The 16,841-nt window shown below is 35.3% G+C and overlaps 2 protein-coding genes and 1 pseudogene across 5 annotated transcripts; 1 reads left to right on the forward strand and 2 right to left on the reverse strand.

Moving 5' to 3' along the window:
- Nucleotides 1-1,956: 1,956 nt before the first annotated feature.
- LOC139811143 (GTPase-activating protein and VPS9 domain-containing protein 1-like) lies at nt 1,957-4,631 on the reverse strand. Of its 3 annotated transcripts, XM_071775249.1 has the most exons (5): nt 4,513-4,631; nt 3,322-4,122; nt 3,008-3,220; nt 2,553-2,928; nt 1,957-2,468 (listed from the first exon to the last, which is right to left on the reverse strand). In XM_071775249.1, the coding sequence occupies exons 3-5, from the start codon at nt 3,030-3,032 to the stop codon at nt 2,342-2,344; spliced, it is 528 nt and encodes a 175-aa protein (XP_071631350.1). In that variant the 5' UTR covers nt 3,033-3,220; nt 3,322-4,122; nt 4,513-4,631; the 3' UTR covers nt 1,957-2,341. The 3 variants fall into 3 exon arrangements, with proteins under 3 accessions (XP_071631350.1, XP_071631351.1, XP_071631349.1); XM_071775250.1 differs by lacking the exon at nt 4,513-4,631 and having other exon boundaries at nt 2,537-2,928; nt 3,322-4,342; XM_071775248.1 differs by lacking the exon at nt 4,513-4,631 and having other exon boundaries at nt 3,322-4,281.
- A 254-nt stretch (nt 4,632-4,885) lies between these two features.
- Nucleotides 4,886-7,809, forward strand: LOC139811142 (uncharacterized; annotated as a pseudogene).
- Nucleotides 7,011-9,403, reverse strand: LOC139811141 (uncharacterized). Of its 2 annotated transcripts, none has more exons than XM_071775247.1 (4): nt 8,983-9,403; nt 8,748-8,913; nt 8,030-8,676; nt 7,011-7,925 (listed from the first exon to the last, which is right to left on the reverse strand). In XM_071775247.1, the coding sequence occupies exons 1-4, from the start codon at nt 9,212-9,214 to the stop codon at nt 7,906-7,908; spliced, it is 1,065 nt and encodes a 354-aa protein (XP_071631348.1). In that variant the 5' UTR covers nt 9,215-9,403; the 3' UTR covers nt 7,011-7,905. The 2 variants fall into 2 exon arrangements, with proteins under 2 accessions (XP_071631348.1, XP_071631347.1); XM_071775246.1 differs by having other exon boundaries at nt 7,011-7,474; nt 8,983-9,402.
- Between the last annotated feature and the right edge of the window lie 7,438 nt (nt 9,404-16,841).

A 16,841-nucleotide genomic window follows, 5' to 3' on the forward strand; every position in this document is an offset into this window, starting at 1 on the left:
TTATTTGATTGTGCTGAATTGGCTGTGTCAGCTTAATAGACGTCGCGACCGCAGCATATCTCCACTTAACTGGCTAGTTCGGACACGAACCATTAGCACGGACGCAAACCATGTGCGGTTACCGAGCGAAACGACGTAGTTGATGCGCACTTTCTCAGGCGGCGCGTCGGAAAATCGGGCACACAAAAATTGACGAAAAACGCCGGGATGGCCTCTCTCAGGTTTCTCTCTGGGCCCGTATTCCGTTCCTGCCTACCGACAACTGTCGGTTCGATAAGTGTCGTTGCGCAGGTTTTTCATATCGTGTAAAAGCTGCGCAACGACACCGACAATTGTCGGTAAGCGGATTTTTAGCGCGAACACGAATACGGCCCCTGGCCTAGGCTACATCTATCGTTAAGGTGCGATTTCATTGCCCGTGAGCACGAATGGCCTCTGTTCCCCTCCATATTCTCTTTCTCTCCCTTCTCAACGTATACCAGCCCTCCTAATCAAGACTGACAACTTAGTCCTTGTACCCAAGTTAATATCACTAGCATACTTATTATTTATACCTAAGCGAATCTGCTGACCAGTAGCACTCATCTGTGTCAGCTATACACTCTGTGGACAAAGCTGGCCGTATTGTCCTCGGTTAGAGGCAGGAGCCAACGAAATTAAAGAAGAAGAAGTGCGATTTCATTGACGCTAGAAACCAACGGCAGCGTCAAGAAAATGTAGTGGGGGGAAAAAGTTTCGTTGAATTTTGCGGTACTAAAAAGTTGAGACGGTCTGGGGATCGATTCTGTATCTTGGGACGAGGTGAAAATTACAAAAGTGAGGAAATTCACTAGAGAATCTACAACTTTATTTGTCGAAATCTAGTAAATTTGTTCACTTTTGTAATTTTCACCTCGTCTCAAAATACAGAATCGACCCCCTGAACTTCTTCCCCCACTACATTTTCTTATTCGTATGTATTTGACCGGAAATGAATGTCCGGGAAAGAATCTACCATATGAAATCGTTTGTATTTCGTATGAAGACTTTTGAAGTGCAATTGAAAAGGTTTGTGAGTCATTCGTTTAATTGTAATTAATTAATTATTTTTACACCATGCATTTAGCCGAAATAGCTAAATTAATAAAAGTTTTTATACGGAATCGTTTGTATTTTGTATGAAGAGTTATGAAGTGTGATTAAAAAGGTTTGTGAGTCACCCAGATAATTTTAATTAAATATTTATAAACTCGGTAATTAGCCGAAATATAGATTTTTAGTTATTCATGTTAAAAGAAGAAGGCGCTAGTGTTTCCGAAGGTCCGTCTGCAATCAGAATTAATATGAACGTTTTAAAAATTATTTTATACTAAAATAAATAAATATACAGGCTAATAAGCCTGTAGCTATGAGCGATAGTTGCTAATTAAGTTTGTAAAGATGTACCAGCTGTGCAGGGTGAAGAGCAGGTTATCTCAAACGCCCTGCCACAACCCAATTAAAAGAGACTCAAATGTCATTACCGCTGAGAAGTACTTTTTGCCATTTAAGTTAGCATGTCAGAGCAACCGGATTGTCCATTGCGTTCCACCTTGAATTTTTTTTACAGTCGTTTATTAGGATTGCCCTACTTTTAAATTGAGCGCTTTTAAATGTATTATTATTAAACTACCGATATCGACATATTATTAGTAATTTAATATTAAAACTTGACAGAATGACGTAAACTAATTCGCTCATAGTATTATAACAAAGTATTATGCGTTCAAATTCTCGAAAGTTAATAGCTTCTTTACTATGCTCTCTCTTTATGTCGATCGATTCAGAAAAAAATCTCCGAAGTCTTTCTTTCTCTCGCGATATTCCTAGAGTAAAACTGTACAAAAGCTCTACGAAATTGGCGATATTTTTCACGGATCTGGTTCGAGTCTCGGCTCTTGAGGAAGGTGCGCATGTAGAAAGAGTACGCCAACACAGTTTATCCTGCTAAATGGTTATCAATTCTCTATAAGTTCTGTATTGTACATAAATTATAGAATATCTAAACGTTTCTTTTTTTTTCGATGTCCTGTGACATTGTACAATAGAGTTACAAATAAAGATAAAGCCACACTTTACGTATAATCTGATTCAGTCTTTGCTAATGTTACATAATAACGTGCGAAAGAACTAACAGTTAGACTATTTAAGAGGCTATTTAAGAATTTTAATTGATACTGGAAGCATAAAACTGTTTAGCTAGCTTTACACAAGATATTGGTCTTCTTCTTTATGAAATCGTCAAATTATGATTATGATACATTTCTACATTATCACCAGCATCGAATCTAATCTTATTTATCGTGATACTCTTGAGAAACTGTTAATCCATTGTTTTAACTCGATCGCGGCGCAGAACTGCGTCCACCAATATTGTTCTTCTCCCTCCAATCGATTCCCGTAAAAGCTGTCTACATATTGAACAGTCGATACAACGACGGCGGATTAGTCTGAAATTAAGCACACGTTAACAATCACTCTTCTTGCTAAAATCACAATTTTCTTTTCAATCGCATACCTTGATTATGACATACCTGTAGACCAGCACGGGAGTCAGATCGTCGGCAGCAGGTATGCCTCTTTCCGATGCCATGGAGAAGAGATTCATGATGGTAGTCGCGCAACAAAATACACACTGCAACTTATCCCTAGGAGTCTTATACGCCGATATCACAGCCAATTCAGCCTGCGCCCATGACCAGGGGCATTCGTAATGATAAACTTTTGAAATGCGTAGATCCCTGTGATTTGAAGTTACGACCTTTGCCAACTTATTGATATGACCGTAAAAAAGCTGGTCCCTATATACATCTCCATCTTCATTTAGATAGAGCGCATTGTGGTATACCCATGCCATGACGGTTCTTTCCACCACGACTCTCGCCAAATCTAACTGGTTGGCGCTTGCCGCTGAAAGTAAGAAGTAAGTTCAGACGTCTCTGAGCACTCCGCTAAGATAATTGCGAGATAAATAATTATATTCATGTACATTGCCAAATCGGATCGTTGTCCATTTCCACGTGGACCTTCCCTAGAAAATTATCCACGAGATCCTGTTTTCTCGTCAGCTAGCGTAAGCTTTTTAAACTCTTCGCAGAAACGCAGGAGGAAAGCCTTCTTTTTTTCCAAAAATACCCTCACACAAACGGATACAAGATGATTATTGATAGCATCCCGATCGCACTTAACTCGCACGCATAATCTGAAAAATATTATTATTAAACGGTTAACATCTTACATTTTAAACATCTTACATTTACTTATACATTACATACAAAGATGATATTTATATATAAACAGTACCTATCTAAGTGAGCTAATGTCGACAGCAATCCCTGACGACATCTGATTAAATATGCGATATATAAGGAGATCGCTTTTGATAATCCTCTCGAAGTGATTTGAAGAGCTTTCTACATCCATCGTCATTAAATAGACGCACGCAACGTAAAGTTTCATGAAGATGAGCTAGTTAGACTTAGCTAACTAAGACTTAGCTCAGCTTCAGTTTTGCCGTTTGCTATGACAGAACCCTCCTGCTGATGTTCCCCATCAAGCCTCACGTTCTCTTCCTCCGCCTGAGTCTCCATTTGCGCGAAGATCACGTTGATCATCTGCGTGAGAGTCGCACAGGCTGTTGTTTGATTCACCAGGTTGCGCGACGACAAGTAAACGTTGTAAACAGTACGAATTGTTAACAGTACCGTACCCTCGTATACCTCCACATGCTGGCTTGTCATTACAGTCAGCAGAGCTTTAATAATCTACAGCTGCACACTCTCATCGGTCTGTGGACCAGTGAAGCAACCGCAAATTGTCTCGACAATGCGCACAATCAGCAGCTTGTTAGGCTCCGTTGAATCAGGCACATTGCCAGTGAGATGGCTATATGCGATTAACTTCTGCAGGCAGTCCAGTGCTGTGTCACCCACAATCCGTAGTGACTAGCTCTGACATGCTGACTCAAATGGCAAGAAGTACTTCTCAGCGGTAATGACATTTGAGTCGCTCTTAATTGGACTGTGGCCCAATTAAGGGCGTTTGAGATAACCTCTTGCACACTGCACAGCTGGTGTACATCTTTGATCTCGTTACGGAGGTCCTCTGCAAGATGGAAATATGAGTGACAAACTTAATTAGCAACTATCGCTTATAGCTACAGGCTTATTAGCCTGTATATTTATTTATTTCAGTATAAAATAATTTTTAAAACGTTCATATTAATTCTGATTGCAGACGGACCTTCGGGAACACTAGCGCCTTCTTCTTTTAACATGAATAACTAAAAATCTATATTTCGGCTAATTACCGAGTTTATAAATATTTAATTAAAATTATCTGGGTGACTCACAAACCTTTTTAATCACACTTCATAACTCTTCATACAAAATACAAACGATTCCGTATAAAAACTTTTATTAATTTAGCTATTTCGGCTAAATGCATGGTGTAAAAATAATTAATTAATTACAATTAAACGAATGACTCACAAACCTTTTCAATTGCACTTCAAAAGTCTTCATACGAAATACAAACGATTTCATATGGTAGATTCTTTCCCGGACATTCATTTCCGGTCAAATACATACGAATGTGATTGGGACGCCTCTATTGAGGCGTTCATGTAAATGGCCTTAATGTATGTAGCTGCGTCACAACTAGTTCCGCGTCATGTATGTAGACCATATGGGTTCTCCCCATGGTCCTTTTTTATCTGAATAAAAAAAAAATTTTTTTTCAATCTACATAAAAATACATAAGCATAGTTTATGTAGATTGAAAATTCAGAAGCCACAGCCATGGGCAGAATACAGGCAGATACCATAGCGCATGCGCATATGGCTTCTGCGTTTTGCTTATGGCTCCTGCAATTTTATGTGCTTCCACCTTGATGGAACAATTTCTTAAGGCTTAAGCGGGGAGCACACACTTTTGCATAAGAGCCACCGCACAAGACTCTCGTATGGTCACGTAGCGTAACATAAAGCTGGTCACACACACTTTCCGTAGAACGTAACAGTAGGAACACGTACATACGACTCTGCAAGACACACAACGTTCGTAACGCAGCGTCGCTACGATAACCGTGACTGACCGTGGCAGGCTTGACTTTATTTGCTGCGGACGCTGCAGTATAGGTTATAGGAGTGAATTGTCAGCGAAATATTTGAGAAATGAGAGTAAATTTATCAATTGTCGTAGAATAAATTTTTCATTACATCATTGGGTGAGTACAAATTTATGCATTAAATATAATATTCTATTATAAATTGATATAATAGGAATAATAAAGAAACAAACTGAATAACTGAAATATTTCATCTTTAAGCAAAGGAAAGGTTAAATAGAATTTGTTATTTTCTTTCAGAATATGGACGACATAGAACTGTTTTATATTTATCATTGGATGGCTGCATACATTCTGTCACGCAGAAGAAGAAATTATTCTAAGCGTTGGGTTAATCGGAGATGGTGGGTTAGGAATATTAATAAGAACCGTAATCAGCAAGGAGATTTTAATGCTCTATTTCAAGAACTAAAAGATGACACGGAAATGTTGTTTCGATATACTAGAATGAGCGTTAACGTCTTTTATTTACTTATTGTTGGAATTGGTTAAACCATTTTTAAGGAAAAATAATTGGAGAGCTTTGTGCCCAGAACAACGACTGTCTTTGACTTTGAGGTTAGTCATATGTATTCAATCACTTACGTATTTTAAAATTGCATAGACAATAGGTTTGTTTATGCTATTTGCACAGAGTACTAGAAGTATATACTGTGCACTATTCTGTAGGGTAGGTTCAATATACAAAAGAACTGAAACTAAAGGTGTAGAGTGTTAGCTCCAATGCTTTAGTTTGCTTAGTTTGTATGTACAAGTACTACAAACAAACTAAATATGGAGTATGTGTATTATTTCTTTTTAGTTGATCAAAATACTCACACGATGCCAGGCTAAACTGAATGTTTGTCATAATTACAGATATCTGGCTACTGGTGATCAACTGCTTTCGATCGCTTTTGCATATAGAATCGGAGAGTCAACAGTATCTTCGGTCATTAAGCACACTTGTACCGTATTAAGCAAAGTATTGGCCCCACTATATGTAGTCCCTCCAACGTCAGAAAAATGGGAACAAATTGCTGCAGATTTTCTTAAAGATTGGAATATTCCGAATTGCGTTGGATCGTTCGATGGAAAACACGTACACATTCAAGCTCCGCCAAATTCTGGAAGCGTCTACTTTAACTATAAAAAAAGTTTCAGCATTGTCCTAATGGCTGCTTGCGATTCTAATTATAAATTTACTCTTATTGACGTTGGTACTAATGGCAGTATTAGCGACGGGAGCATATTTGCTTCATCTGAAATAGGCCAAGCAGTTAAATATGAAACATTGAACGTGCCACAAGGGCAGATACAACTTCCTGGCAGTAATCAATCAACGCCATATTTTTTCATCGGTGATCAAGCTTTTCCACTGATGAAAAATTTTATGAGGCCCTACGCTGGACGAAGATTGGAAGAAAAAAAGCAAATATTTAATTATAGATTATCTCGTGCTAGAAGAACGATAGAGAACGCATTCGGAATACTTTCTGCATGTTGGAGAGTTTATCGTCGACCAATTTGTTTGGATTTAAACGCCGTTGATAAGATAGTAATAAGTACTGTATGTCTCCATAATTTTTTAAAGACACAGGATGAAAAGCATACGCCGGAAAAACGATTATACTGTCCACCACTCTTTGTTGATTCAGAATTAGAAAACGGTCAAGTAATTGAAGGAACTTGGAGGAATGAACAGATGCAATCACAACGTTTACAACCTACTGGTGCACATCGAGCGAGCAGAAACGCAATGGAGCAACGTGACATTTTAGCAGATTACTTTGTAACCCAAGCAGGAGAGATTCCATGGCAGTATGACTATATTAGAAGAGGGACAAACAGAGACTAAACAGATAATACAAATGTTCATATAAAATATTTAATAATCATATATATTTTATATATAAACGTATACATTTATAATCATATGTTATCATATATTATATATTTTATATAATATTAAATGTTTGCTGGTTGCTAACCAAATCTTAATCAACGTACATAAAAACTTATTAATAACTAAATATAATTTGTTTTATTAACTCATAAATCTCATAATACGTACATAAACTTATTAACTGAATATAATATGTGTAATTTTTTCCATTTTTTGTTTTTTATCCATTTCAGGCAATTTTCCCAATTCACAAGAAATCCATTTTCCAAATGATTCCACATCGCTTGCATTTGATGTTGTATTATATTGTTGCATGTTTTTTGTTTTGAGATATGAACTTAATTCCGACGATACTTTCAAAAAATTTGTTTCAATATTGTCAGTGCGTTTTTTCTTGTTAATCCATCCGCCAAAAGAATCATTCTGTTGTTGTATATTCTCTGCTATAATATACAAAATCGAAAATTGTTAAACTATGAAAAATATTAAATATATTAATCACAGCCAGAGTACTGTAACGATGCACCCCTATAAAGCATCGTTTTCCGGCCAACACTAGCCGGATGCCGCTCGGCCGAACTTCGATTCTATTCGACATCCGGCTTAGCGTCCACCGTGCTCGTCGCTGAACCACGTAAAGTAGATCCACGTTTGTACATGTAGTATTTCACGCTTTGTGCATACGGTTATTAATACGTTCTTGGAAATACGTTTATTAATTCACTATCATTGTAAATATATTAGTTTGTAATAAATTAAAATTAAACATTAATCTAAATTATCGTGTTATTGCCTCTGGCCCTACCTCTCGAACTCCGGAATCTGACGAGCTAGCCCGCGTTTGAGAAAATGCCAGGTCGTTATAGGGAGCTTTTCAGCAAACAACACAAGTATCTTTGTTTTATTCATTGCCAAAAAAGAAAGATAGAACGATATTTGTGTTAACTTATATCTCTTGCTGGAAAGCTCCCATAGTACATTAAAAATATGTTACTTACATCTTCTTTTAGGTGTCGAAATGTTTTCTTGTGAAGATGCCTCTGTATTTGTTGGCCCTTCAAAGTCAGATAAGAACTCAGGAGGCACAATAGATTGTGGAGATGTCGCGGGAATAGTGACATTGTGAGAACTAGGCTGTGTTGAGCTACTATGTGCTGGAAGCAATGCAGAATTTCTCGACGGAATACATGTTTGAGGTGATGGGGTATTTCGGGAGCTTGTTGACACCGAAGAGAATGGCACGTTTTCAGGGCTTGATGGTGATAGTGAAGGTGATATTGAAGATCGAGGATTTTGGATTGTTCGAGCACTTGACGAAATGCAAGACAACGCTGCGTGTGCATTGATCGCCGGTTGTTGTTGATTAGCAGACTGCAAGTCAGAGTTTCTTGACAGTGAAATATTTTGAGGAATTGATGATTGTTGACGAGTACATGTTTGAGATGATGGGGTATTTCGGGAGCTTGCTAATGATACCGAAGAGAATGGCCTGCTTTCAGAGTTTGATGGTGACAGTGAAGATGATAATGATATTGAAGATCGAGGATTTTGGATTGTTCGAGCACTTGATGAATTGCAAGACAACGCTGCATGTGCATTGATCACCGGTTGTCGTTTATTAGCGGACTGCAAGTTTGTATAGGTTCTAAAACATTGAGGTTCAAAAACAGTATACTTTCAAGAATGCTTGTTATATTTTTTAGCTACATTACTTACTTTCTTGACTGAATATGTTCCGAAAGAAACATCATATTTTCATATAAAGGAAATCCTTTTCTTCCTGTAGTACTTCCACTACCGCTTCTTGTTTCTGCATCCCGTAACCTCCGCTCTTTTGAAAATCTATCCCTCAAGCGTATCCATCGTTTCTGACAATCTTCCACTGTAAATAATGTCATGTGTTTATTTCTGTAAATATATTTTAGTTGCAAATCTGTATAATTCCACATACCTGAACAATTCATAACAGATGCTATTTCCACCCATGACCGTTCACGTACATTTTTATCTTTAAAATCTTTTAAATTCTTTGCATAAATATGAGGATAACCTCTCACGACGTCGATAAAAGTAGCATCGGATTCAATATTCAATTCGGTCACAGACACATCCATATCTTGTGAATACATATCTTGTGAATCTTCAAGGTCCGTATAATATGTTTTGTCGTACGAATGATCCATTTTACGATTTTATTTTCACAAGATTCCAATCCGATATTTACCCAAATTTTTGTGGTTATGCAGCTTGTTCATGGATGATTCGTTTATCGCGCCAAACTACGATGTCAGACAACCTCGCAATCTGATTGGCCATCTATAAAACCGTAGCAGTAGAATTCCAACATGTTGAAATTTTCGACCACTGCTGCTACTGTTACTTCTACGATTGCAGACGGCCGAATCGAGCAACGCGATTGGTCGAAACCCTACTGTTACGTTCCACGGAAAGTGTGTGTGGCCAGCTGAATTTTCGATCACTACTGTTACTGTTACTTCTACGGTTACAGACGGCCGAATTGAGCAACGCGATTGGTCGAAACCCTATTGTTACGTTCTACGGAAAGTGTGTGTGACCAGCTTTACGGCCGTTACGGCGTTATACGTTTCTTGTGCGTTGATCTACGTTACGTTACCATACGAGAGCTTGTGCGGAGGCTCTAACCGATACGTTCCTTGTGCGTTGATTCACGTTACGTTACGCTACGTAACCATACGAGAGTCTTGTGCGGTGGCTCTAACGCATAATGCTTAAGCATAAGAAAATTGATTGGTCCATACATACACATGTGCATAAGGAAATAGACCAATCAATTTTCTTATGCTTACGCATTATGCGTTGTGCAGAAGTGTGTGCTTCCCGCTTTAAGGACGTTCTCCGGTGGCAGTTGTGCTCAACTCAGACGCACGGAGTAATGATATGGTTGACAACTACTTCGGCTGCATTCGGGGAGCGCGCTATTAGCGCTATTTGCTTATTCTATCCTTGTTTTACATTTAATGAGCGATAAAGATAGAATGATACAATAGCGCTAATAGCACGCTCTCCGAATGCAGCCTTCCGTGCGCAAAAGTCTGAAACTCGTCTAGCCGCGCAGTTTTACTCGATCTGGCAAATTTTTGTTCCGTTTCCATTTCTCCAATACCAATCATAAATGAGTACGTCCTACTTGTCTATTGAGCATTCTAAAAGTAAATAATAATGGATCATAAAGAAAAAAGATTAAATAACTTGATTTAAATAACGTTGCCCATCAGATCTTGACGTTCTCTACTTAACCTATATGTCGCAGCGGTAGCAACGTTGTCAAGTCTCGCAGTGATCTCTCCCTCTCCCTGCCTCCGAGCAGACGAAAATTATGTCCGATAGTGTTCTTTAGACGACTATTTCTCAAAAATAAATACCGCTTGCTATATCGAACTTTATTGTCATACGTTACTAATAATATGAGGCATCTTATACTATTTTTTCAAAAAAATTCTAAGAAAACTGTACTTATTATTCATTAAAATGTCCGTGTCGAGAGAGCTCAACATAGGGATCCCGTGTTAAAAATCAGAACTTTGAAGCTGAATATCTCAAATTTTAGTACCGCAAGGGGCATTGAATAAAACGCCTACGTATAAAACGCGTTTAATTAAACATATACTGAAAGTTTAAGAAAATTTCTAAGAAAACGATTTTGCCGGTGAACGTCCTTAAGGTCTATCCAGACAAACTTGCATAGGTGCATAACCATATGCATAAAGAAACGGATTGGTATATTTCCTTATGCACATGCATATGGACCAGAGAGAAACCTGAGAGCGGCCACCGGGATCATTCCGTTCCAGCGGACGTATACTGACGCGCCGCCTGAGAAAGTGGACGTCAACTACGTCGTTACGCTCGGTAACGGTACACACATGGTTCGTGTCCGTGCTATGGTTCGTATCCGAACTACTCAGATGGAGGGGATATGCTGGTCGCGCAAACCCCTCTTCTGTCCGTGTACGCTCGGCACTCGGCAAGCTTCGAGCGGGGAGAGAAGGATAGACATACGATCTGCTGTCTCCTTCTCTCTTGAGCTGTGACGTTGCCGGCGCGGCGTTGCCGTTAGCACGCGCCGGCTATACCACGATGCCACGCATTTCGGGTTTCGCGTCTCGTGTCTCGTGTCTCGCCGAGTACCGAGTCTCGAGTTGGCAAATTGACGATGCGCTATACGTTATATTTGCGTTTATATTTACAAATTTTAATTTTTATATTTATAAATAAATATATATATGTATATATATTAGAAATTTATAAATATATAAAGATTGCAAATATAATTAAATAAATAAATATTTATAAACTTAAAAATTAAAATTCGCAAATGTAATGTATAAAAATCACGGTTCTATACATATGCTTTTCTATCTAAAAAAGTCTTACATTAAAAACCTTTACTTTAGCATAATAATATTTACATGTAATATTTAAATGCATACCAATAATTATATTATTAATTATGAGAAATAATTGTAGTTTATAATGTTCTTTTACTCTTATTAAATTTATTTTACCTATGCATGTTCAATTGGCCAAATTACGGCTAAATTACAAGCAACAACAAAAGAATATTGGATAAAAATAAAAACACTTTATTAAATAAACAATACACATGGGTAACATTTCGACTGTACTTATTATAATTAGTCTTCTTCGGAACGGATTACTATGAATATAAAAGAAGAAGATAAATATTAAAATAATCGAGATTAAGCGACTCAACTGGCCAATTTCTAAGTATTTATTCGTCTCACAACGTTTCGACCCCGATTGGGTCCTTCTCAAGTGAGATTATACATAATTATACGCAACAATAAATCATGCGTCGCAAGACGTTGCGCCCAAACCACATCATGCGAACGCCACGCTAGAACAAATAATATGTCAATATAAGTATGTCAGATATAAAATATGAAAAAGTGGGAGACATATCGCAAGTACATCGTGAGAACTTACATGTTAAGTGCGTCAAAAGAATAAAATAACAAGTTTCTGAGAGTCGCAACGTAAATTCCGATAAATATTAAAACATGATAATGTTTAAGTTAACATATAGTCGGAGAGCTGACGACGGATTTAGGGAATGTATTTTAGGCAAGTTAAAATAACAAAAAAATAATATTTTATTAATTGGTGAATCTAGAATCCTGAGTCAGGCAGAGGGTTTGCGGTTATTTCGCTACTGCGCAACCTATGACATTTGCAAAAAAATAAATCAAAAAAAGATCTTTTAGGCAACTTGAAATTTGTTTAATCTTTAATTTTAGCATCTATTTAACCCAGAAATAAAAATCCCAGACTATTTTTTGGGTTTTAAAGTATAACCTGACCCCCCCGAATATATTTAATAATTATACCTCAAAAATATACTTTAGGCATTCTGAAATTTTTATAGCATGTTTATTAAATAATATTAAAAATACGTGTAAATTGCCAGACGAATTAAACGGTTTTTAATAATTCCCTGACGCGAATAAAGATTTAAAATAAATGCGACAAAAAAGTCTTATGCGTAGCTATAAGTGCGAGAGAGATAGTTAAGGACCTAAGATTTATGCATTTAAAAATGCCTGATTATGCGTGAAATTTTATTGAAATTATCCAAAATTGTGCGGTCTAAAATAAGCTGAATTTTAGTGTGTATGATCTTGTTTCTTAATATGTACTTTAAATACCATTATTGCTTTGGGACAAACCACTGTCTAGCAGTAGAGATGGAGTTTAATGAGTACACTGAGGGTCAAGGGAAATAAGAAATCAAAATACAGATACAATAATCCATCTATAGAGGCAGTTTATTAAACAAAAAAAATTAAATTTAAGTATGAAATATGCATGAAACAGTTTTCTAACTTGAGTTATAATTGTTATAAAATTTAATTAATGAAATGAAACTTTTACTTTATAGTTTAAAACTTTTACTTTATAGTTTTTAGCCATTGAAGTCGTAAGATAACGATCGACGAGGAGATAAATAATTTGTTATTTGCAGTTAGGGGCGAGCAACAAAATCGTAAGTTGCATATTCTGGTAAAGCACGGTCCACAGAATATTTAAATAACAAAAAGACCCGAGCAACAAATTCTTTTAGTTAGTTTTTAGCCATCGAAGTCGTAGGTAACGGTCGACGCGGAGATAAATAATTTGTTTATTTGCAGTTAGGGACGAGCAACAAAATCATACGTTGCATATTCTGGTAGGACACGGTCTATAGAATATTTAAATAACAAAAAGACCCGGATTAGAGCAAATAGATCCGGACTAGAGCAACAAATTAGCACATAAATAGCACTAAATTTTTTAATAAGTGCGGATTTTTTTTTTGCGATGGTGGGGGGGGCTAACTTGATAGAGGTAGTTTAATCACAGTTAATCGATATATATTCAAATTTGAATCTAGTGAATTCTGGTCAACACTTCTGTACCTTTATTTTTCTAGTTAAGTTACTATTAGGTATTGTTTGTGTTGTACCTCAAGAGATATATACTTTTAGTTTATTTTACGTTCTTCATTTCATTAATTAAATTTTATAACAATTATAACTCAAGTTAGAAAACTGTTCCATGCATATTTCATACTTAAATTTAATTTTTTTTATTTAATAAACTGCCTCTATAGATGGATTATTGTATCTGTATTTTGATTTCTTATTTCCCTTGACCCTCAGTGTACTCATTAAACTCCATCTCTACTGCTAGACAGTGGTTTGTCCCAAAGCAATAATGGTATTTAAAGTACATATTAAGAAACAAGATCATACACACTAAAATTCAGCTTATTTTAGACCGCACAATTTTGGATAATTTCAATAAAATTTCACGCATAATCAGGCATTTTTAAATGCATAAATCTTAGGTCCTTAACTATCTCTCTCGCACTTATGGCTACGCATAAGACTTTTTTGTCGCATTCATTTTAAATCTTTATTCGCGTCAGGGAATTATTAAAAACCGTTTAATTCGTCTGGCGATTTACACGTATTTTAATATTATTTAATAAACATGCTATAAAAATTTCAGAATGCCTAAAGTATATTTTTGAGGTATAATTATTAAATATATTCGGGGGGGTCAGGTTATACTTTAAAACCCAAAAAATAGTCTGGGATTTTTATTTCTGGGTTAAATAGATGCTAAAATTAAAGATTAAACAAATTTCAAGTTGCCTAAAAGATATTTTTTTTATTTATTTTTTTGCAAATGTCATAGGTTGCGCAGTAGCGAAATAACCGCAAACCCTCTGCCTGACTCAGGATTCTAGATTCACCAATTAATAAAATATTATTTTTTTGTTATTTTAACTTGCCTAAAATACATTCCCTAAATTCGTCGTCAGCTCTTGGACTAATACTAAAACATTAAACATTAGTCTACTAGACTAAAACATTAAACAATTTTCTAATAATATAAACAAAATAAATAATAATCTAATTGAATCACAAATATAAAAACGCCGGAGTAATCAAATGAAACCATGACAAGATTATATTTATATTTGAGGTGATAAAATCTCTTCCGTCAGGAAGAGAATGTAAACAATTATTAACGGGGGTATTCTGATTTAAAATATCTTTAAAATAGATATTTTTCAGAAATTTTTTGTAAGAAAACAAAGAAAGTGAATAACGTTAAACTTTGCATGTTTTCTTCACCTTATTTTAAAATTTTATTTTTATTTAAGTAACAAAAATGCTCTTCTTTTCTGTTATATCCTGGTCACTATAAATGACAGACGGTGTAAATAATTCTAGCTGTTCTAGGTATCTGAAACACAAAAAGCTAAAATTTTCTTATTCTGCAGAAGTGTGGCTATTGTCTGAACTAGAATTAAATCAATATTTCTATTCTGTGTGTGTAAAAGCGGCTTTTTTATTAAAAATATTATAACTTTTTTCAAAATTTTATTAGTATTTTATTAAAAAAAAAAAAACAAATAAACTATGTTTATTCTAGTTCACAGACGATAGCCATCACTTATTCTGAATAAGAAAGTTTTTGGTTTTTACATTTCTGATATTTAGAACAGCTAGAATCATTTACTTCATCTCTTATTTACGTCTTTTAGTGAGATATAACATAGATAAGAAGAATATTTTTCTTACTTAAAAAATAAAAATATATTTTTAAAATAAGATTTAAAAAACATGCAAAGTTTAACGTTATTTGCTTTCTTCGTTCACCTAATTAAAAATTTCTGAAAAATACCTATTTTTAAAAACCTCCGGCTCCAGTCGTGCTCAACTTGTATTCATGCTTAAAAAGAAAAATTTATTTTACTAAAGTTAGGGCCAAAGCACATATGACAGTCGTAGTCGTGGACGTAAAAGTAACGCACAAGCTTTGGCGTAATCCTGATCTGTCAGGTCGGGGACTACGACCGTCGTATATCGCTACGCCATGTTATGTGCTTTGACCCTTCATTGTTTATATACAAAATATTACACATAACAACTAAAAAATAAGAAGTTAACTTCACGCGTGAGAACTCATGCGGCGTTGCCAAGTAATAACTGTCCCCTCTCCTCTTCTGTCATTCCTGAACCGAGCGAAAAATTCATCAAATCGCGTACTTTACACAAGTATTTCTCGAAAACGCGTACCGCAAGGGTATTGACACTCATCGCATATTATTTCTATTTTTATGGATCATATACTAGTCTTTCAAAAACATTTAGAAAATTTTTTTCAAAATTCATTATAATGTTTGTTTTACAATAACTCGGAATAGGAATTCCATGTTAAAAGTTGAAACTTTGAAGCTCAATATCTCGATTTTTAATACCGTAAGAGGTACTGAAATTTATACGACGCATAAAGCACACCTAAAAATTAATGTATATTTACAGTTTTAAAAAAAATCTAGAGAAAATCGATTTTCCGGAGAACGTCCTTAAGATCTTTCAAACCAGAATACGCCCTTGTAATTTATTATTTGTCATTAACATATTGTTATTAATTACATACATATAAGTGTGAGGAAGCATATGGTACAAAATAATTTCAATATTCAAATTATTGTAATAATAAAAAAATCAATTATTTACAGTTTCTACTGTGTGTGATATTATTGACAAGTTTTTTTGCACGTTTACATTTCTTTTGCAGATTTTTTACACGCTTAACTTTCACAAGTGTGATGTCAAATACAGACAAGATTTTTATTTATCTGTTATAAGCGTGACTTCAAATGCAAGATTTTGATAATCAAACGTTTAACATTTTCAATCTGTAAACGAGTGACCAGCAATATCATCCACAGCATGTAGTCTTAAATAACTACGATTTTCTCTAGAAGCACTAGCGTATAATTTATTCGCCGACATTACGAATTTCTTCTGCAACAATCACATAAAATATTGAAGAGTTTTCTTGAATGATTATAACAACGTCTGCATATATACTCTTGCATCATTAACCCTCCGAGGCCACACCTCTTTTTTTAATACGCCCCGGCAACACGCGTATGAATATGAAAATCCAATTTGTATTTCTAAACATCGTGAATATTATTAATTAAACAGACATATTTTACATTTAATTATATATATTTGTGTATTTTTATGTTGTAAATTTTTTATCACACACAAACGTCTTGCCGTTAATTATTATTGTCATTAAGCTTTTAAAAAATAATATTTATCATATTTAGAAAAACAAATTGCATTTTCATACTCACACGCGCATTAAATGCATTAAAGAAATTTAAAATATATTTTAAAAGTTAAGATAAGTTTCTGTCTCTATAAACTCTTTCTTCCAAGTCTGTCAAAATTTTTT

This window comes from Temnothorax longispinosus, chromosome 4 (assembly GCF_030848805.1).
Source record: "Temnothorax longispinosus isolate EJ_2023e chromosome 4, Tlon_JGU_v1, whole genome shotgun sequence".
In the NCBI taxonomy this organism is placed as follows: Eukaryota; Metazoa; Arthropoda; class Insecta; order Hymenoptera; family Formicidae; genus Temnothorax; species Temnothorax longispinosus.

Bases quoted from the DNA above. Each gene is read 5' to 3' on its own strand.
- LOC139811143 (XM_071775249.1), bottom strand. From the start codon at position 3,032: ATGGACAACGATCCGATTTGGCAAT. The intron at 2,929-3,007 runs GTACATGAATAT...TCTTACTTTCAG, and splicing joins CAACGATCCGATTTGGCAAT to CGGCAAGCGCCAACCAGTTA. The intron at 2,469-2,552 runs GTATGTCATAAT...GCTTAATTTCAG, and splicing joins ACTCCCGTGCTGGTCTACAG to ACTAATCCGCCGTCGTTGTA.
- LOC139811141 (XM_071775246.1), bottom strand. From the start codon at position 9,214: ATGGATCATTCGTACGACAAAACATATTATACGGACCTTGAAGATTCA. The intron at 8,677-8,747 runs GTAAGTAATGTA...TCAATGTTTTAG, and splicing joins GAACATATTCAGTCAAGAAA to AACCTATACAAACTTGCAGT. The intron at 7,475-8,029 runs GTAAGTAACATA...TGTATATTATAG, and splicing joins TTCGACACCTAAAAGAAGAT to CAGAGAATATACAACAACAG.